This window comes from Capsella rubella, unplaced genomic scaffold (assembly GCF_000375325.1).
Source record: "Capsella rubella cultivar Monte Gargano unplaced genomic scaffold, Caprub1_0 scaffold_4, whole genome shotgun sequence".
Lineage (NCBI taxonomy): Eukaryota > Viridiplantae > Streptophyta > Magnoliopsida > Brassicales > Brassicaceae > Capsella > Capsella rubella.
This window is the reverse complement of record NW_006238920.1, coordinates 419823-433886: the sequence shown is the minus strand read 5'-3', so window position 1 is coordinate 433886 and position 14064 is coordinate 419823. Positions and strand designations below refer to the sequence as shown.

The 14064-nt window shown below is 36.1% G+C and overlaps 5 protein-coding genes across 9 annotated transcripts; 2 read left to right on the top strand and 3 right to left on the bottom strand.

Annotated features, from left to right (window-relative positions):
- The first annotated feature begins 72 nt into the window (after window positions 1-72).
- On the top strand, window positions 73-2657 carry LOC17889128 (UBP1-associated proteins 1A). Of its 2 annotated transcripts, none has more exons than XM_023783661.1 (2): window positions 73-1150; window positions 2571-2657. In XM_023783661.1, coding segments are annotated over exons 1-2 (1071 nt in total). In that variant the 5' UTR covers window positions 73-80; the 3' UTR covers window positions 2572-2657. The 2 variants fall into 2 exon arrangements, with proteins under 2 accessions (XP_023639429.1, XP_006296446.2); XM_006296384.2 differs by lacking the exon at window positions 2571-2657 and adding an exon at window positions 2010-2283.
- On the bottom strand, window positions 2567-4282 carry LOC111830916 (ribosomal L1 domain-containing protein CG13096). Of its 2 annotated transcripts, none has more exons than XM_023783662.1 (3): window positions 4173-4282; window positions 3762-3931; window positions 2567-3176 (listed from the first exon to the last, which is right to left on the bottom strand). In XM_023783662.1, exons 2-3 carry the CDS (start codon window positions 3885-3887, stop codon window positions 2766-2768), a joined length of 537 nt encoding a protein of 178 aa, XP_023639430.1. In that variant the 5' UTR covers window positions 3888-3931; window positions 4173-4282; the 3' UTR covers window positions 2567-2765. The 2 variants fall into 2 exon arrangements, with proteins under 2 accessions (XP_023639430.1, XP_023639431.1); XM_023783663.1 differs by having other exon boundaries at window positions 3762-3899; window positions 4173-4276.
- A 199-nt stretch (window positions 4283-4481) lies between these two features.
- On the bottom strand, window positions 4482-7397 carry LOC17889780 (pentatricopeptide repeat-containing protein At2g22070). Of its 3 annotated transcripts, none has more exons than XR_002834199.1 (2): window positions 4860-7397; window positions 4482-4534 (listed from the first exon to the last, which is right to left on the bottom strand). XR_002834199.1 is itself a non-coding variant. In XM_023783660.1 (2 exons), the coding sequence occupies exons 1-2, from the start codon at window positions 7310-7312 to the stop codon at window positions 4925-4927; spliced, it is 2289 nt and encodes a 762-aa protein (XP_023639428.1). In that variant the 5' UTR covers window positions 7313-7397; the 3' UTR covers window positions 4533-4924. The 3 variants fall into 3 exon arrangements, 1 of the variants encoding a protein (XP_023639428.1); XR_002834200.1 differs by having other exon boundaries at window positions 4483-4550; XM_023783660.1 differs by having other exon boundaries at window positions 4533-6693; window positions 6793-7397.
- A 538-nt stretch (window positions 7398-7935) lies between these two features.
- LOC17890154 (putative F-box/kelch-repeat protein At2g41360) lies at window positions 7936-9285 on the bottom strand. The gene is made up of 2 exons (XM_006295485.2): window positions 9245-9285; window positions 7936-9160 (listed from the first exon to the last, which is right to left on the bottom strand). The coding sequence occupies exon 2, from the start codon at window positions 9101-9103 to the stop codon at window positions 8078-8080; it is 1026 nt and encodes a 341-aa protein (XP_006295547.2). The 5' UTR covers window positions 9104-9160; window positions 9245-9285; the 3' UTR covers window positions 7936-8077.
- Window positions 9286-9877: 592 nt separating this feature from the next.
- On the top strand, window positions 9878-11810 carry LOC17890339 (protein LST8 homolog). Its single transcript, XM_023784855.1, has 10 exons — window positions 9878-10058; window positions 10162-10278; window positions 10371-10483; window positions 10584-10653; window positions 10736-10813; window positions 10893-11009; window positions 11099-11181; window positions 11263-11345; window positions 11430-11489; window positions 11572-11810. Exons 1-10 carry the CDS (start codon window positions 9927-9929, stop codon window positions 11676-11678), a joined length of 960 nt encoding a protein of 319 aa, XP_023640623.1. The 5' UTR covers window positions 9878-9926; the 3' UTR covers window positions 11679-11810.
- Window positions 11811-14064: the final 2254 nt, after the last annotated feature.

Genomic DNA, 14064 nt, shown 5'->3' with positions numbered 1-14064 from the left:
CAAAATTGAACTCAAACGCGCGGTACCTGCGTCGTGAAAACCGTATATAAATAAATAGAAAGATAAGGCAAATCAAACCAATGAATGACGCGAGAAAATCAAAAAAATCAAAATCCCTAAAAAGCTTCAGACTTGCAATGGCGAAAACCCTAGACAAATCTAAGAAGCGCAAATTCGTGAAATCCAAATCCAAGAAAATAGATAAGAAGCAGAAGATTAGCGAGCAAGAACAACAACCTGAATCTTCGACGCCCTATTCAAGTTCAAGCTCCAGCTCTGATTCTAGCGATTCGGAATCAGAGAAGGAATTGGAATATGACCCGGAAGAGCTCCGGGACCTTCTACGACCTTATTCCAAAGAACAGCTCGTCGACCTTGTTTGTTCCGCCGCGCAGATCGGTTCCTCAATCTATTCCGCCGTTGTAGAAGCCGCAGACCGTGATGTCACACATAGGAAAATCTTTGTTTATGGTCTTCCATGGGAGACGACTCGCGAGACTCTTGTTGGAGTCTTTGAAGGATATGGAGAGATTGAAGAGTGTACCGTTGTTATAGATAAGGCTACTGGTAAGGCCAAAGGATTCGGATTTGTTATGTATAAGACTAGGAAAGGAGCTAGAGAAGCGCTTAAGGAACCTAGGAAGAGGATTCTTAATAGAACAGCGACCTGTCAGCTTGCTTCAATGGGACCTGCTGCGTCTGGAAAGGGGCATGATCAGTCTGGTCCGGTGAAGATTAGTTTAGGTTCGATGGGTAATCATGGCCAGCCCCAGCAGGCTCAAGGGCAACATGTGTTTAGCGCTGGTGGAATGGCTGCATCGCCTTTTATGCTAGGGAACCAATACAATCCGTATATTGGAACCGGGATGATGGGGAATCCAGCTTTAGTAGCAGCTGGGGGAGGATACATGTATCCGATGTTAGCGGGTGCTTTGGCTCATGGCGGAATGGGTTCTGATTTGTTACAGTCTAGTCAGATGGGTGGGATTGGTGAGCCAGGTGTTGGTGCTGCTGGTCTATCAGTTCCGGGCAACTACTTTAGAGGTCAGAGTCTACCTAATGCTTATCCTGATTCCGACACTGGGAAAAGAGGGGCGGGTAAAGATTCGGATGCTGGTGGCTCCTTTCAAGGCTACTCAAACTATTCATGGTACGCTAACTGTTAACTTTTTGTCTGTGCTCATATTTCTGGTTTGAATATCTTTGGATAAGCATACGTTGCATGATTCATACATAGTAGGTGCGAAGGTCCTTTCGCTTTTTGTTTAGATAGATATGGATAAGGCTTTGTAGTATCGTAATTTCAGCTGACATGATGACTCTCCAAATCTTTACTAGTTAATGTGTTGGCTTAAATGCCTAAATAAAGGCATTCCTAGGAGGAACTGCTACAGGAATGAAATACCTAGATTAGATCTTTAGGTAGGTTATCATTGTCATCTACTGCCTTAATTGTTATAAATGAATCTTGCTTGGATTCAGGATTAAATGGGTGGATAATGTGTCACACCAAGCTTTTGTTTTCTTTATTTTCCTCAGTTTTTTCGTTTGTTTTTCATTTTTGGTTTTTGTTTTCTGTTATTTCTTTACGTTTTTACAGTTTTGTTAGTACCCTTTGTTTTATCAAAGTTACTTTCTGTATTGGTTATGTAAGTTTGGTGATGGCTGGGACAAATGGTGTTAAAGTTTGGTTTGTTTCTTGGCGTATTGGTTTTAGTGCTGCACTTGGTTTTACCGTTTGATGATTCATGATCTCTCCCTTATTTGGTTTTACTGTTAACGTTTGAAATGGACCTGTAACACTTTAGCATCGAGCTGATCTTGCTGCTTCATTCATGGTTTTAGTCTCTCATGTTTGAGTTTTATTATTGTTTTTATGTTTGTCCCTTTGATTTCTTTTGTTTTCATTCTTCAGGGTCTTGCTCCTGTTTTGCATTTTGTTTTGTTTTTGGTCCTAAATGTTTTAATAAAGTTATGTTTGGTTTGTTTTCTTGAACTCCAACTTGCAGATGATGTGAGCTGAGCATGAGAATGAAAAACATGCAGTTCTGGGATTTCTTTTTTAACAGTTCTTTCTCCAATCTCCGTTTTTCTTCTGTTTCACTTTGTATTAACTTCCTGATATTTCTATTAGAACAGTAATTCTTAGTTTTTTCTTCCTTTTGTATTGTTTTTTCGTTCTTGTTTTCTTTTCCGTTTGGTTTCACTCTTGTCCGGTACCATTTGATACGACAGTCTATTAATATCATTGTGATTATTCGTTAAAGACCTCTGTTTAATCTCCATGGTAATGTGGCCTTCTTGTTCCTGAAGAGGTGACTTCCTTAATCATTGAGTTTACTTTTTATCACAATGGATTCTCAGATGGCCTGGCTTCGTTTTCATTTTTTATTGGCTTTGTTTGCATTATTCAACCAAAGTGATAGGACTCGCTTGGTAGGATTATAAGTTTCTTTTAAACATCTTTGATGGCTTAATTCGACTGTTGGCCCTTGAAGTTGTTATATAAATTTGATCATGACCTCATTGCTATGCATGTATGTATATTTATAATAATTGATGGGATAAAGAAAAGAAAGCTGGTGCCATCGGATCTGAAAATGGTTACAATAGACCTTTTTGGTTTATGGAACAACAAAGACACAGTCGAAGCTAAAGTTGATAATGATGACTTAAGATTCTTCCCTCTTCAGGTAAAAACAAAACAACCCCCATAACAAGTTTTAACTTTTGAATCTAAAATGTTAGAAGATAGAAGCAGTTGTTCACTTCTTCCTCTTCTTTGGTGGCTGAAGCGCTTCCTCATCATCTTCTTCCTCTTCCTCCTCCTCTAGCTCTGCCTCCTCATCGTCGTCTTCTTCACCACCATCTTCATTCTCGTCTTCATCCTCCTCATCATCGTCGTTCTCATGGTTATCATCATCGTCATCGTCACCGTCACCATCATCCCCTTCAGGTTCATCCTCATCATCATCATCTCCAGCTTCACCGTTCAAATCAGGATCACTTACAGATCCTTTCTTGGTCTCTTTTCCTTCACCATCATCCGCGCTTCCCTCTTCGTCATCTCCTCCATCAGCATCATCACCACCCTCATCATTGGTGTTTCCATTGCCTTCCACTGCATCAACCACCTCGTATCCATTCTCTATAACATCACCCTTCAAAATAGCCACCTGCAATTTGGAATTGACTTCATCACCACCAACCAAAAACAATCTTTTGTATCACATTGATATTTTACAAATCAATCAATACTAAGTTGCTACACAAGTTAACCTGAGTATTAAAATTTTGAAATTGGCCGACATACTAAATTGGGACATAGGCTTCTTCTAGACTAGAGATTTGGAAAACTTGGAAGCATAATCTATGGAATATACCTTTTTGATATTTTTTTTGGACCCACTATATTTACATTTATTTTTATAAAAAAGGTTATAAATAAAAAACTATATTTTCATATTCCCCATTAAACCAACCGTCCTCAACTAAATAGCTATTATCATATATACACACCTTCACAATATTTTCACCAAAAGCTTTAATTTAATTTACTTTTCCAACCACCACCCATTCTAAAGATGTAGTAACGCTTCAAGTCGGTCAAGATTAGTTTTTTTTTTTTTTGTGTGAAACGAGAATCAGCACATTAAGAAAACAAATAGGTTTTAATAAGTTGTTGGTTATATGCGACCGTGAAGTTAAAATAAGTTAGAAAAAATATGATTTGTAAGAGAGAAGAGAGAGTAAAAGCTTGCCTGAGCGAAGAGCTCTAACAAAGAGGAGAGCACAGTAGCCGTTAAAGCAAAAGCGGTGCACTTCAGCACTGAGGCGTTGACAAGAACCAGAGACAACCTCATCATACCTTGTTGTTCCAACTCCATTCTTTGTTAACTCTGTATTTTATCAGTTATGGAAACTGTTAGATCTGCAATGATAACAACAACAACAAAATAGAAATATTTAGAGAGCTTTCTTGTTCAGTTTCAGAATGGAAGCAAACAATTTCAGAGAGAAAAGAAACAAAACAAAAACCTCAAAAAAGAAAGAGAAAATGATATAAGAATCAGGAACAGAGGAAAGATTAAGGTCTGAGTATTTCACCATATACAAACAAAACAATAACTTAAGAACAGAAAGAAACAGAGACAAGAAGGAGAAGAACGTACCGGAGAAAGAGCTCTAAAACTAATATGAAGAAAAACAAAAAAGAAAGAAGAAAGAAACAGAGAGAGAGAGAGAGACTAGAAGAAATGAGCTCTGTTCATGAATGGAAGTGTTTTGATAATTGTGATCAAAGAAGAGTTGTTCAGAATCTCAGATATAGGAGAAGAAAGAGATGAATGAGAGATGAAAGAGAGAGAGAGAGTGAAGCTGCCCGTGGAGTTGTTTACTGCGAGAATCCCTTAGGGCAGAGCGGGCAGTGACTTTGTGTGATCATCTCTAAATGGACCTGCCACGTAAGCTAAACAAGTGTGGGCAATCTCTGTTTAGTCATACGTTTTATGCCGACCAAGATCTTCCCCTTCATCTATGTATAATATAGTCTAGTCAATGGTTAGTAATAAGAAAAGCTTTTGGTAACAAACAGAACCATATTCTCTCTTCTTCTTCTATACTTCTTTCTAATTGTTCCAATTCCATTTACTCTCTCTATCTCTCTCTTTCCTCTTTATGCTTTCCCAAAAACATCTCCATCGTTCATAATATCCTTCTCCTTTAGCACTAAAGACTCACATGCCATGTCATCTTATTCTAATGCTCAATAATTTATGATGATGATGATGGAACTTACATAGCAATATAACAAAATGAAAGAGGAAAGTTTTGTTGTTTACCCTTCAAAAAGGCCATACCTGAATCTATTGTACAATGGCTTGAGTTTGTAGTCCATATGAGAATTCTCGAGTCTTCCTTATTCTCACCAATAATCTCGGCAAGAACAAAACCCATCTTTGAAATGGTGAAACCTTGTTGTGTCTCTCACTATTATTTCCCTTCCCACAAGCTTGGAGATGAACTTTATAGCCGTATGGCAATCATTGCACACTCTGAGATTCTTCATGATCCTCAATGTGGTTTTATCTGGAGTGTTAATTAGCCCGAATGCGATTGCTAGTTTCTCGCTGTGGTGCCTTAGAATCTGTTCTTTAACCTCTTCTTCTAGGTCGTGTAGTACAGAAGCAGTGTCGGGAATATAACCCATTTTCTTGATCTCGTCCCACATCTTCTTCATTGTTATGTAGATCTCATTCTTCTGTGGGTGAACCCCGTCTTCAACGCCAAAGACATGGACTCTGTGCTTCACTTCAATCCAGCTAAACCCTTGTTCCTTCTTCACTCTTCCATCTTTCATGGATTTTCTTATCTTAGCAGCTTCTTCCCATTTTCCGCAAGCTGAGTACAAGTTAGCTAAGGCTGAGTATGCCCCGCTGTTCTCTGGCTCGATAAGAAGCAATCTCTCTGCTGCAACTTTCCCAAGATCAACGTTCTTGTGAACCCTGCAAGCAGAGAGCAGTGAACCCCATGTCACTACATCAGGCTCAATTGGCATCTTTTCGATGAACTCTTGTGCTTCCTGCAATAAACCAGCCCGTCCAAACAGGTCCACCATACAAGCATAGTGGCTAAGGGTAGGTTCAATCTTATATACATCTTTCATCATGTGGAAGTATTGACGGCCTTGGTTGACCAAACCAGCGTGAGTACAGGCAGAGAAAACACCAACATATGTTATGTGATCAGGTCTTAGCCCTTCCATCAGCATTGTCTCAAAGAGCTCGAGTGCTTCTTCTGCATGACCGTGTTGTGCCAATGCTATAATCATGGACGTCCAAGATACCGTATCTCTTTCACTGCGTATCAAATCAAATGCCCGCCATGCCGATGTAATGTTGCCCGCCTTTGCATACATTGTTATCAACGCGTTGCTGACAGAAACCGAATAAATTTCCCCTGACTTTACAGCATTCCCGTGAATTTGCTTTCCATGACCTAATGATGCCAAACTTGATGCTACGCTTAACATCGCTGCAAGAGTGTAACTGTTTGGTCTCTGCTCTCCTCCAACCATTGATCTGAAAAGGTTTATAGCTTCACAATACAAACCATGTTGCTCGTATCCAACAATCATGGCGGTCCATACTACTACATCGCGATCTCTCAACGAATCAAATATCATCTTGGCTTGAATCATATCCCCAAGCTTAATGTACCCATCAAGTAAAGCTGTGAAACCTTCAATCTTGAGATCTGCAGTTCCTCTTTGTTCGATCAGTCTCCGGGCAGTCTCAACCCCTCCACACCTCGAATACATTGAAATCAAGGCGTTTAACACAATTCCAGAGATATCAAATCCAGTTGTAACAATATGCGAATAAATCTGCTTCCCAATACAAAGTTTCTCAAGATTGGCACAGGCAGATAACACACTCGCCAAAGTGAATCTATCTGGTGACAACATAGAATCCCTCAGCATCTTCGAAAACATATCTAGAGCTCTGAGATCATATCCTCTCTGATTGTAACCAGAAATCATAGAATTCCAAGTGACTATATCGCGCTCAGCCATTTGCTCGAATTGCGCCATAGCTAGATCCATCTGACCGACCTGCATATGTAACGCAATCATAGCATTCCAACTTGAGATATCTCTAACCACCATTCTATCAAAAACAACTTTTGCCATCACTGGATCACCACATTTTGCATACATATTAAGCAAGGAATTCGACACGGAAACGTTACCACGAAGGCCAAGCTTAACGATGAAAGAATGAACCTTTTTACCTGTCTCCAAACAACGAGTTGCAGCAACCGAGGCAAGCACATTCGTAAGCGTAAACTGCGTAGGCTCAACCCCTTCCTTCATCATTTCCCCCATAATTCTTATAGCCTTGTGATATTGACCAACGTTCTTATACCCAACAACCATCGTAGTCCAAGAAACCGAATCCCTTTGAGGCAATCGATCAAAGAATTCACAAGTCGAATCCATATCTCCTCGTTTAGCATAAGCCGAAAGAACAATGTTCCATGAAAAAGCCGTTCTCAGAGGCATTTCATCGAACAACTTGCGTGCGTGAAGAGCATAACCAGTTTTTGAATAGACGTTCATTAGATTATTCATCAAGTAAACACTGAAAAAGAGACCCGATTTGATAACGCGACAATGAACCAGTTGCGCTGTGAAACGACCATTGGACTTGTTTACAGATTTTTGCAAGAGATTGGTGCAGAGTTCCAACAGAGTAGATAAAGAAAGTGGAACCGGAGAATTCATTGGAACTGTATAGATTATAACAAACATACAACTTCAAAAAAGCTCTTCTTGAGCTTTCAAATTTGGGTTGAATAAAAAATACTGTAAAGGTTACAACTTTGGGGAAAGAAGAAAGAAACCGTTAAACATGTTGCAATTAGCGGCAGACCAATCAAAAAATCGTTATTGTCATAATTTTAGTCTTTTTAGAAATTGCAGTATCTTTTGAATTATATATTTTAGAATATTGGACTATGTATCATACATTTTTCCTTGGTTTACAGGAAACAAATAAAAAAATTCATATATAATTTTCGAGAATTCTCTTATAATACTAGTAAAAAAGTATAGTTTTTTTTCTAAAAATACCACAAAACAAAATTATCTGTTTTAATATTCAAAACTAAATCATCAATCCTAAATACAAAACTTTTACTCTGCTCTCAAGGTGGAGAACCCTCCTTAAACCAATTTGATTTATAAACCAGTGTGATTTTTACTCAGGACATATGATATAGATATTTCATTGAATGAAGTTATGTTGGGGCAGACATGAAGAAGAGAATATGAGCATGTATTTGGCCAAAGTCCCGTACATTTTTTTATTTAAATTTAAATCAGAAAGACATAATAAGTGTGTAGGAACCTTCCTTATATTGGACGAAAGCTCCGTGTCCTTAAGCCAACGAAGGATGATTCCATTAGTTGAAGAACAAAACAACCTACTTGACTACTTCGCAAGTAATTATACTAGTTCTTAAGCCAACCTCACATGTTAAGGACAATTGATATTGGGACACCAATAAACTTGCTCTAAGAAACAGTTAAACAATGCAAAAAGGTACTAGCAACCGGAATTGTGGCGACAACACCAGACCAGTCAATCGTGCCATAAACAATATCTCCAACGCTTTCTAACGAGATCAGTCTACACCAAACCTCCTTCATGTAACCAATTATCTCATACCCTGGCCAAAAAACCGCTAGCTTTCCATCGTATTTCGACATTACAACGTTACAAAACTCGCCTTCAAGAGTCAGAACTTCATCACTAGTAACCAATCTTGTCCATGCATTGAGCTTTGTGTCAAACCACATTAACCCACCCGTCCTAAAATAAGCAAAGAGCACACTCTCTACCACACACACACAAATTGGTCTGTCACCTTTTCTCTCCATAGTCTTTCTTAATCTGCCTTCTCTCAGCTTGTAAAAACCGCCGATACGGTCTACCCCAAAATCCATTGCATGAACTTTCTTTTCCAGCGATTGCACTATCTCCTCGGATGCAAATTCCCAAGTTTGTGAATGATCCGGGTCAAACACTTCCACAACTTGGTTCTCATCTTCTCCAAAACATCTTCTGATCACGTAAATATTTCTGTCGACAACTCCCACGGCTGCTGTTTCGTGGGTGCATGCAACATTCATGCTTGGTCCTCGGGTTAACTTTCCAGAACGAGTATCAAGGATCCTTATAACTGACAAGGGTGTAAAGTATCCGCCAATGAAATATATCTTTGATCCCACCACGACAGTGGAAGAAGATGATATCATCTTGCAAGAAGGTAACGCAAGCGGGACCAACTGATACTGATCTGTCGTCGTCTCCTCGCTCCGACAGAGAGTGAACCATTGAAAGCTTACCCTTTCCTTGTTAAAGCAGTAGAGATAGATGGAGTCTTTGTACAAGAGAGATCGTAATCGGTGGAGCTCAGGCGAGAGCACAAGGGACCTCAAGCGTTTGGAGACGCAAGAGATGTTTCCGTAACAGCGCTCCGGCACTCGGACCAAACAGTTCAAAACTACATCGTCGGGCAACGAAAAAAGTGATGACATCGAAGCTTTTATCTTCTTGTGGTGTCTCGTCTGAGTTGGAGGCAGTTGAAATAAAACCTAATATATATGACATGACCGCCTTATATATATGAAGGTGGGGCTTATCCACGTTAATATATAAAATATTGTGAAAACACATACCTTGCGTTTTAATCAAACTTGGCATCACCAACCACTTTTACCCTACCTTGCGTTTTACGTCAAACCCCATCACATCAACCACCGATAACTATAACAAGCATAGAGCACATCATCAACAACGCACATACACCATAGTATGGGGATTTAGTCGATAATTATTTAGAATATTGATTTATCTTGATTATTTTATTTTTTCTCGTCAATTTTTTAATTTTTTTTTAGATCTATTAATTATTGCATATAATAAGACTGGTTACAAATATTTTAAATTAAATATTGTTTTCTTAAAATTTACTTGTTAACATAATTATCATATTTTAAATTAAATATTTAGAAATACCTTTTTAATGTTTGGGTTGACTAAAAAGAAAAAATAATCTATTATATTAAAATCTATTCATTATCTTCCTTTCTTTTTAAAAATTTTGAAATAATTTTTTTTGACTCAAATATATTCATCATCTTTTTGGTCAAAAAATGGAAGTACATATAAAAGAAATTAAATTAATGAATATATTTGACCCAAAAAAAAAGAAAGATAATGAATACATTTTGATAAAGTTTTTTTTTTGGTCTGAAATATAATTAAGCATCTATAAATCTAAAAATTGTCCGAACAGAAAAAAAAAAAAAAATCATTTGCGAAACCCTAGCAGCTATCGAAGTCCTCCGAAAAGGGAAAATGAATCAACATGCCGTGATTCTCGCAACGGCTAGCCATGATCATACCATCCGGTTATGGGAAGCCCAAACCGGTCGCTGTTACCTTGACTTTGACTACTATGATCCTGCTTTGGTGCCTCCTGATGCTTTGGTATGTGCTGCTCTCTCAACAACACTAATCTCTCTGCTGTGACACTTTTAATTTTTTATTTTTGTTACATTTCATCTGAAACTTTTGTTTTTGTATTCATCAGCATGTGAATATGCATGTGAATAGGCTTGAGATAACCCCAGACAGGCGTAGACTAGTAGCTGCTTGCAATCCTCACATACTACTCTTCGATCTCAATTCCATCGACCCTCATATACCTGTAATTATATATATCTTTCAATCTTGAATCTTGAATCTTGATTTGATGATGAATGATCTTGATGTTGTCTTTAATTACTTTGTGTGTATTAGGTGAGGACTTTTGTATCACACACCAACAATGTTGTGGCAGTAGGATTCCAGTATTCTGGAAACATGATGTATTCAGGATCAGAAGATGGCACTGTTAAGATCTGGGACTTGAGGTTAGTAGTAGTAGTATATTCATGTTTTGTTTAGCTCAATGCTGATTTTGATTATATAGTTCCATGATCTTAGCAACAAACTGCTGATATATATGTGCAGGGTTCGGGAATGCCAAAGGGAGTTTAGAAATGATTCACCAGTTAACACTGTTGTTTTACACCCAAATCAGGTTACATCAACTATTATATCCAAGTCATGTCATCTGTTACTGTTGTCTCTCACTTTTGTTATGTTTTTTTGTTGTTGTATAGACTGAATTGATATCTGGAGACCACAATGGTAATATACGTGTATGGGATCTCAGAGCAAATTCGTGTAGCTGCGAACTGGTTAGATTTTTATCCTTGGTAGCTAGGAACATTTTTGAGAATAAAGTAGATATAATCACTCTTGTGTATAACTTTATAGGTACCAGAAGTTGGTACACCTATACGTTCTTTAACGGTTAATTTGGATGGGACAATGGTTGTCGCAGCTAACAACCGTGGAACTTGTTATGTATGGCGCTCTTTGCGTGAAATACAAGTACTGTTTCTGATCATATGAAAACCATTTTTTCTCTTCAACCATTGTGTAATTGTTCATGCCATTTAACAATCCATCGTTCTATTCAGACAATGACCGAGTTTGAGCCCCTTCATAAGCTTCAAGCTCATAATGGCTACATCCTTAAATGTCTCCTCTCTCCTGGAAACAAGTAATCATGTCTTTCTTATTCTTTCTCTTGAAAACTTGTCTTCTTTCTTTATGGAAAGGTCTTATGTGTATTTGTTAGCAGATATCTAGCGACCGCATCATCTGACAAAACTGTCAAAATATGGAACGTTGATAATGGTTTCAAACTAGATAAAGTTTTAACAGGTATGGTCTCCATGTTTTTGGAATGGTTATTTTGTTCTCTAATACACTTTCTTACACTTCTCATCATCAATATAAATTTAACAGGACATCAAAGATGGGTTTGGGACTGCGACTTCTCTGTCGATGGAGAATATCTTGTAACAGGTACTAGTTCAACTCTCTATCCATTGGAAAACTTGTACGAGACAGAAGAGTCTTTAAACTTGTTTTTGTAATATTTGTATAGCATCATCGGACACCACGGCTAGATTGTGGTCGATGCGAGCGGGAAAAGAAGTGAAGGTGTACCAAGGTCATCGCAACGCCACTATGTGTTGCACTCTCCGTGATTAAATCCTGTAAAAGAATCAAAAAGGCTAAACTATGAACAAATTATGATTGTGGTGTTTGTGTTAAAGAAAAAATCATGTACATTTTAATTGGAATATTTTCTAATTGCTCCTCTGAATTTTTGTTTATCAGGAATTGATTCTCTCTAGTCTCTAAACTAAAGAGACCAAAAAAAGAACTCTCAACAAAAATATGAGAGGCCTTGCAAAGTAAAGTATCATTCTTAAAGCTTAACTAATAGAAAATTCAATTTCTTTAAGCGATCCCATTACTACTAGACCTTGAAGGACAAGTAAGCTATGAACCTATCCAACCTCGTTTAGAGTTGATAAATCATTAATCCACCAGCTTATATAATTAGCTGCCACAAAACATTAACTTTGTTGTGGTGGTTAATGTTTGTGGCATTGCAGAGTAAAGTATCATTCTTAACTACTAGAAAATTCAATTTCTTAAAAGCTATCACATTGTAAAGTAGAGTACAACATTTTTAAAGACCTTGAAACACAAGTAAGCTCCGGACCTCGTTTAGAGTTGATAAACCAATCCACCAACATGATTAGTTGCCACAAACATTACATTTGTTTTTCTCTTATCTCTATAGGCAAATTAAGTGGTCACATTGGTTCAGAACAGGGGATTTTGGCCCTAAAAGAAGAAGATTTAAGCCACTCGATCGATACCAACTCAATGCCTCTCCACTCACGTGCTTACTTTTGGATGGATCAACATTAATTTTAATTACATCAAATATACAATCGCCATCATTAGAGTGACAAATGTATACTACATGACACATGTGCTATCTCTTAGATTATAATTAATTTTCATAAAAATACTATTTTCTTCATCCTCTTCCTCACTTACAGATGCAGTCTTAAAGAGATTGCAATGTGAGCATTAAGATGAAGTAAAAGAGAAATACACATGAAGAAACCAAAGTGAAGCAAATACAGGAGGCAATTATAAGATAATATCAGTATTTCGAAGAAGTTATGTTATTTGATATTACGATAATTATATAAAATCATATTAATTTAGAAAAATCAAAAACCGAATAAAAAGTAGTTATGTTATATTCAATAAATAAATTCGGGTTTAGAGCTTGAACATAAATAAGCAAACAAATAACAAAATTAAAAGAAGAAAAAAACCAAAAAATAAGCAAAACATCTATATATACATTTTTGAAGTACATTTGGTACTAAAATCTATTTAGATTTATAACCTTTTATTTTATAATATTTGCATAATCAAACCCTTGCCAATTGAATAAATAACAAAACTTAAAAGTAAATTTTGTAATTAAATCACAAGCAAATCGTAAAATTGGAAACAAATATTTATTACAACAAAAAGATTTCCTAAAATGTCTCTCTCTATTAAATCGAATATCTCTCCAATATATTTATGTAATCTTATTTATTTTTAATTTATATTATTACATAAAATATATTTATAATAAAAATACAAATTTTTTTCACACATTTTGCAATTTAAAATTTTGAAAACGGGCGTATATAACTCAAACGATAAAAGAAAAAATATATGTACAACGTCTATAAGGTAAAAAAATTAGATAGTTCAAACCCATTATAAATAGTACTAATATTTTCACAACTTCAAATGAACATGAACTTTGATTTCTCATGTATCCAAATTAAAATTTTAAAGTTTTATAGAATATTTAAAATATAAAAAATATTTAAACTCGACAAAAATTTAAAATATTATTAATATTTTAACTCAAAATATTTCAAATATAATAATATTGTAAGTAAATATGAATGAACGGTTTTGAGTTTATATAAATATGATTATATGTTTCTTACGGGTTGTGTAATATTAAAAAAGTTTTACGGGTTAAGTTAAAATATAAATTTTTATTTACAACAAATCATCCTGCGGTGTACTGCAATTTTTTTTTTTGTGAAGTGTATCGCGTACTGACCACATATATCTATGAGTCTACTTATTATACAAATTCATAAAATTATATAAGACTAAAATAATATAAACACGTATAAAACTATAGTATATAAACCAACTACAAAATTAATAAATCAAGCAAATATATTCAATTATGGACCCGTGGTGTACCACGGGATAAATCCTAGTAAGTAAATTATAATCAAAAGAAAAGCAAATGTAAAATTTGGTTTAAAGTTATATAGTGTTTTATTCCCAACATGAATCAAACTTTTCTCCAGTAAATAAAACGAGTTGAGTTTTATCATATATCAAAGCAATTTTCTTAGAAATTTACAAATATTCAACATCTACGTTTTGTCAACCATAAACTATATTATGCACATAAAATTATTTAATCAACTATAAAATAGAACATGCATGTCGGATCTAGAACTTAATATGTCTCAACTCACTCACT

What these genes read in the sequence shown, in the direction of transcription:
- LOC17889128 (XM_023783661.1), top strand. Translation starts at nt 81, where the DNA reads ATGAATGACGCGAGAAAATCAAAAAAATCAAAATCCCTAAAAAGCTTC.
- LOC111830916 (XM_023783662.1), bottom strand. Translation starts at nt 3,887, where the DNA reads ATGGAGTTGGAACAACAAGGTATGATGAGGTTGTCTCTGGTTCTTGTC. An exon ending in TGTTAGAGCTCTTCGCTCAG is followed by an intron (nt 3,177 to 3,761) that starts GCAAGCTTTTAC and finishes TCCAAATTGCAG; the next exon opens with GTGGCTATTTTGAAGGGTGA.
- LOC17889780 (XM_023783660.1), bottom strand. Translation starts at nt 7,312, where the DNA reads ATGTTTGTTATAATCTATACAGTTCCAATGAATTCTCCGGTTCCACTT. An exon ending in AACTCGTTGTTTGGAGACAG is followed by an intron (nt 6,694 to 6,792) that starts GTAAAAAGGTTC and finishes GTGGTGATCCAG; the next exon opens with TGATGGCAAAAGTTGTTTTT.
- LOC17890154 (XM_006295485.2), bottom strand. Translation starts at nt 9,103, where the DNA reads ATGTCATCACTTTTTTCGTTGCCCGACGATGTAGTTTTGAACTGTTTG.
- LOC17890339 (XM_023784855.1), top strand. Translation starts at nt 9,927, where the DNA reads ATGAATCAACATGCCGTGATTCTCGCAACGGCTAGCCATGATCATACC. An exon ending in CCATCGACCCTCATATACCT is followed by an intron (nt 10,279 to 10,370) that starts GTAATTATATAT and finishes TGTGTGTATTAG; the next exon opens with GTGAGGACTTTTGTATCACA. An exon ending in GTTAAGATCTGGGACTTGAG is followed by an intron (nt 10,484 to 10,583) that starts GTTAGTAGTAGT and finishes ATATATGTGCAG; the next exon opens with GGTTCGGGAATGCCAAAGGG.